Source organism: Meleagris gallopavo, chromosome 22 (assembly GCF_000146605.3).
Source record: "Meleagris gallopavo isolate NT-WF06-2002-E0010 breed Aviagen turkey brand Nicholas breeding stock chromosome 22, Turkey_5.1, whole genome shotgun sequence".
In the NCBI taxonomy this organism is placed as follows: Eukaryota; Metazoa; Chordata; class Aves; order Galliformes; family Phasianidae; genus Meleagris; species Meleagris gallopavo.
Genome location: NC_015032.2, coordinates 1,074,118 through 1,079,912, shown reverse-complemented (window position 1 = coordinate 1,079,912; position 5,795 = coordinate 1,074,118). Strand labels below are relative to the sequence as shown.

The 5,795-nt window shown below is 47.4% G+C and overlaps 1 protein-coding gene across 1 annotated transcript in view; it reads right to left on the bottom strand.

The window, feature by feature from the left end:
• Window positions 1-5,735, bottom strand: part of NFS1 (NFS1 cysteine desulfurase) — a gene marked incomplete at its 5' end in the record, with an annotated part of 11,506 nt that extends 5,771 nt beyond the window's left edge. The window contains 5 exons of the mRNA XM_010722257.2: window positions 682-876; window positions 1,948-2,082; window positions 3,527-3,620; window positions 4,573-4,725; window positions 5,601-5,735. Of these exons, the coding sequence (XP_010720559.2) occupies window positions 682-876; window positions 1,948-2,082; window positions 3,527-3,620; window positions 4,573-4,725; window positions 5,601-5,735 (712 nt within the window). The remainder of the gene's footprint in view (window positions 1-681; window positions 877-1,947; window positions 2,083-3,526; window positions 3,621-4,572; window positions 4,726-5,600) is intronic.
• Between the last annotated feature and the right edge of the window lie 60 nt (window positions 5,736-5,795).

Genomic DNA, 5,795 nt, shown 5'->3' with positions numbered 1-5,795 from the left:
TTTTTAATGCCAGAATTCTGACAGAGCAGGAAAAGGCTCCAGATGTGAGGCTCCTGCAGCACTGAGGCTCTGTGGGCTCTTCAGCTTTCAACAAGGCTTCAGTAACCACCAGCCTCGATGGTGGATCCCTGCCTGCCTCATAGGAAGCAACTCTACCACGTGTACAGATATGCCCACCAGCAGCACATATAGCCTTAAATATCAGAACTAGCAAATAGATCAAGCAAGAATGAAACAACCCATCATTAAATTATTAATTTTAAAGTTCCAGCAAACCTGAATTTACATACATTTAACAGAATCATGCAATGGTTTGGGTTGGAAGGGACCTTTACAGATCATCTAACAGAACAGCGAACTAGAAGGTCTCGTTGTTTCAATACAGATTAGATAAGCATGATTTATTCAGCTTCAGAGGGGCTGTAATATGTTTGCAGAGCAGAGAGACAAGTACAAGCACTTCAAGCTGTACTTCACTAAAACCATAAATCATCAACCTGTTGTGAAAAACCAAGATTCAAACCACTTCAAGAGAAAAAACTAAGAAAGCTGAAAATCATCTTCCAGTTACACAAAACCTTCTGACCCCGAAGATCCACAAACTTGTACTTCATGTTAGATAACCAAATTTAGCTCCCGGACGCAGACACAAGATGAGCGATGGCACCCAAGCTCTGTGTTATCTCCTGGCAGCCGGGCTGGCCCCGCTCCCACCTACCTCCATCTCCTCCTGTGCCACCTCACACGCCGCCCCCAGGCCCACGGCCAGCGGTGTGGGCACAGTCCCCGATCGCAGGCCTCTCTCCTGGCCTCCCCCGCTCTGCAGGGGTTCCAGCCGCACGCGCGGTCGCCGGCGAACATAGATGGCACCGACCCCTGCAGAACAAGGAGAGAGGAGTGCGGTACGCGTCCACACTTCTGCAATTATGAAAAGGGACCCCAAGATTCGGAAGCGTTTGTTTCCACAGCAAACGTACTTTTGGACACCTCACTGGAGAAAAAGGCAGTGAACGCATACAGAAGCGCAATGCTTTCTACAAAAAGTTCATTCCCACCATTGGTACGGCTCTGCAGCTGCACTCCCACAGCCTCTGACATGGGAGGAGCTCGGTTTCAACCAGAACACTTCAGCACCTAAAGGCTCCGCACTGCCTGCACTGGCAACTCTTGAGAAGATGAATTACAGCCCTTTGCTCCAAAACTTCTATGCACAGATATCTCATTCATTGAGGTGCCCATTCTGACTTCTACCTCAAAGCTGTAGAACTCCTTTCCCTGGATTAGCAGGCCAGCCAAAAATCCCACAAGGCCTCCCCCAGCCTTTGGATTTCTGTTTCTGAATAACAAATAGAATACGACAAAGCTGATTTCTGCCTCTGAACATCCTGTGTCACAAACTGCACGGGCTGCAACAGTGATAACAACTAAACTTTTATTGCCTGGGATTCAGCCACAAAACACATAGCTGGATTTTAGACCCCATTCTGCAGAGATGTACAAAGAGGGAAGAGTGGGAAAAAGCCATGGGGAGCAGATGACCAAAATCACTGACCTTAAGTTTTCTGCTTACCGTTTGTTCTCTATGTTACAAGTTACCCTTGGACCTAAACTCAGCCCCACAACCCTGCGATATTTCAACCACTGCAGCATAACAGTTGCTTCATACCATTCAAAAGACCCCAAAGAGCCACTCATTCTAACACTACCACTGTTACAAGACATCATTTCTTCCTTGGGAGAAGCCAGCTCACAACCCATAAGCACAGAAGACAACCCAGCAGCACTGCCCGACCCACTGCACAGCCAGCCCCTACCAGGCCGAGAACAAACCTCTACAGATTGAGTGATGGTAACATTCACTACAACAGACAGGCCTGACTTTCTACCTTGTGCAGTTATTTCTTAAGGCAAACATGAAAAAAATTCTTTATAAAAACACTTCAATACCTTTGGGCCCATAAATTTTATGGCCACTGATGCTCATTAGATCAATTTTCAAGTCATTGACATCCAAAGGAATTTTACCAACTGCTTGTGCAGCATCCGTATGGAAGAAAACCTGACGTGCACGGCAGATCTCACCTGGAATAAAAACACAAAAACAAGAAGGAAAAACATGACCTCACCTAATTGTTATGACCCCAGTGATTCCAACAACGAATCTAACGCAGCAGTTTCTGGCAGGGACAAGTCCCGAGGTGCCAAAGGAAGGAATGCATATTGTCACATCTCTTCTACAGTTCAGTCAAGTGCCTGCAGCTGTTCAGAAGCTATCCTACTGCTGGGCAGTTTCAGGCAGGGCACGAGGTAGGGCTATGGTGAACTCCTTCAGCTGAAAAGTTAAAAGGTCTTCCACTGCTCAGAATTGGGATTGTTTCCAAACTCACACCTGCCAAGGCATGGCCCTGTTTAACTACAGAGGGCTGAACGGGACACCCAGATTTCTCAACAGCAGGACAAAATTAACTTTTCTTCTTGTTTTTCTTCTCAACATCTGTCTAGCACAAGCTTACTCTCACGCTTATTCTTGCCAAGAGCAAGTGGCATTAAAAACTCTATCGCCCCAGTACATTTTACAGTACTCAGTTCCTTGCTCACAGCATAATCTAATTGGTGACATCTCAACTCACTCAAGTCTACCATCCACTTTTTTTTTTTGCATCCAGAGCCCAAATATACAGAGGGACAAGGAGATAAAGAACAAACCACTCATCTTCCACAGAACCTGTATTTCGCACAAATAAAACCCACACTTCTCTGGGCAACACATTTGGCATTATCTTGCTAGCATGGACAGAATCTTCTCTTGTGGTCCATTAAGAACAGCACTGCTATTGCTAACAGGAGCTCACAGCCTTCATACTGTCAGTGCCCCAGGCTAACTCTGCAAGGCCTGGTCTATTTGGCTCCTTATCAAGGTCTTATGAGAACATCAGCATTTGAACGTGGGACAACCGCAACAGCCTTCGGGGTATAGACACCGATGATGTCTATACCAGGATGATAACAGAGTCCTCAGGGCTATAAGCAGCTCAGTGATGGTCAGTTACTGCTCAATAATGAAGACATATAATGCTGAAGACTGGGAAAACAGACTGGGGCACTCATAGTGCTGCTTTCAGCACAGTCACAGGGGGAGAAGGGGAAAAAAAAAAAAAGCAGAATCTAAGCAAGAGGAAAAACAGCTGCAGGGCAAGATAAGCTGCCTGCCACAGCCTGGGAAAACAACACCTTCCAGAACCATGCAGGGCACAGGCCTGAGCCTAAAAACTGCATACAAACTCCAACATCTTATAAAGGACATCTTGAGTATGGGGAAGAAGGATGTTCTGGGGTCACCCTCACAGGTACTGCTGGCACACAAGCACAGTGGGATCCCAAGAGCTACACAGGTATATTACCACATTACACCTAAGATTTTACATGAGTGTAAATGTACGTGTTTCTGTAGCACTTAACTATGAATATATTATGTAAAATGGCCCAAAGTGACATCAGGAGGCCATGGAAGCAGGTGTCTACTTACCAATGTCACGAATTGGCTGCTTCACTCCTATTTCGTTATTCACAGCCATCACAGAAACCAAGCTTGTGTCTGGCTGGAAGGCAGCCTCCAGCTCCTGGTGAACATTCAGGCAGACAGAAGTTGTGACTCAAAGCAGAAAATTCACGACACACAATTTGCCAGCAAGCCTCAGCCCCCAAACTAACACCATCAGCAGCCCCCAGGTTCTGACAAGCAGCCCTGCTGAGCACGCTACCCCACATGAGCACAGAATGCTGGCAGGAAGCAGAATGCTGAGCTGCATTTCTGCATATCCCAGTATGCACAGTGCCACCTGACATCATCAAGCGAGCAAAGGCTTTTGCTATATGTTTCACAGTGCCATGAACTATTTTTTTAATGAATTAAATTCCTAGAAGCCAGTGTAACCACCCACATCTAGACACAGCAAGGCTGACTGCAAAGCAATTGCGCCATATACACAGAAGCATCACGCAAAGGAGGAGTGCACCAGCAAATTTCCCCATGAATGTCATTAACCCTTCCCTGCCTGCTGGCCTGACCCGTCCCTCCACCACACACACACACACACCACCTCTCTGAGCTACACAGCATGCCTAGACGTAAAGCCAATGCTTTTTACAGGACACAACCGAGGAAATCAGCATGCAGAACTTCTCAGTCTCAGGACTGTGGCCACCACACCCAGAAGGGAGCACTGCAGTCACTGTGCCTGCTGCCTCGAGTAGCTCCAGGCAGGAAATTCAGCACCAGCTCCTGCCCCAAAGCCAGCTGCAGCTCAGCCATGGGCCTCCACAGGTACACAACAGCTCTGCCTGCATGGAGGAGCTGACAGCAGCCATGATGAGAGATGGGCTCTGGCAGACAAGCCTGGGGCACCAGACAGAACAGAGAATCCTCCAGATGTGACAGACTGGACTGTGAATCTCCTACCTGGGTGTGATATTTATCATCCTTTCCCTCTGTATTATTATTCCCTCTTCAGGGCCAGCCCCACATATAAACCTCTTCTATCTTCACCATCTTTCTGCCGTTCGATATCTCACCTTCAAATCGATCAGCCCATTTTTTTGGACAGGCAGGTAAGTGATCTGAAAGCCTTCAGCCTCCAAGGAGCGGCAGGAATCCAACACACACTTGTGCTCTGTCTGCGTGGTAATGATGTGCTTCTTCCTGGACTTATAGAACCTCGCAACACCCTGCCAGGCACAGCACACGCACAGGAAATTCGCTGTTAGGTCACCCAAGAGAGCAAGCTTTGTGTAAGATGCTCAGAATCAAGGAAAAAAAAAAATCATGAAGTCATTAATGTGAAAGGTATAATTCACACCAGGCAATTCTGTGAGCACTCACTTCACAAAGGCATCTCACTTCCAGAACACCTGTGAAAAAATGCCATCAGACAGAAATCCAAACACTGCTTAATAACAGAAATACTTCTTACAAACCTGCTATGGAGTCACGTGCAATGAGAAGCCTGAACGAGCACACACTACAGACTAGAGGTTAAAATACAAGCTAGTCTTAGAGAAAAGAACATTTGTAATTAGCATCTCCATTGTTTTCTAATGAAGTTACCTACTGAGCAAGCACGCAGAACTGCATTTGGTGCACATCAGACGAGCATTCATTTTACCCCTGTGTAAAACTGAAGTCGCACCCTGAGCCAAGTTGTGTGCACTTGACAAAAAGCCATGATGTATTTTAAAGCACAGGAGATTAAATCTGAATTTCATGGACTCGTGGGGCCGAAGGTGGAGCACAGCACTGCTTTTTGCTACGGAACAGCCCCAGCCTTGGGAGTAACACCGAGCACAGCACTGTGGGCAGCACTGCGGGCAATGCCCATAGAAGCAGGACAAGGGGAAATGGGAAATAAGAAATGGTTGAGGGAGGGAAGAGTTAGGTCGGAAGCCAGGGGGAAGTTCTTTACAGAGAGAGTGGTGAGGTGCTGGAAGAGAACAGCACTCAGCCAGGAGCCCACAGAGCCAGCTGTGGGGCTGACATTTCTCAGGTGCACAGAGCTCCTGACAGGTCTGTCTTAACACGATACGTATCAGCACAGCCCTTTTACCTTGATGGCCATATTGTTGGATTCCGTAGCCCCGCTGGTGAAAATGATTTCTCTCGGATCTGCTCCTATTAAATCTGCAACTTGCTGTCGAGAAAGAAACGCAGGTCTGAGGCGATGTGACAAAACGCGATGAATTCACCATCCCGTTGAAAGCACGCCGCGGAGCGCCCGAGGCTGACGGGCGGCCCGTTACAC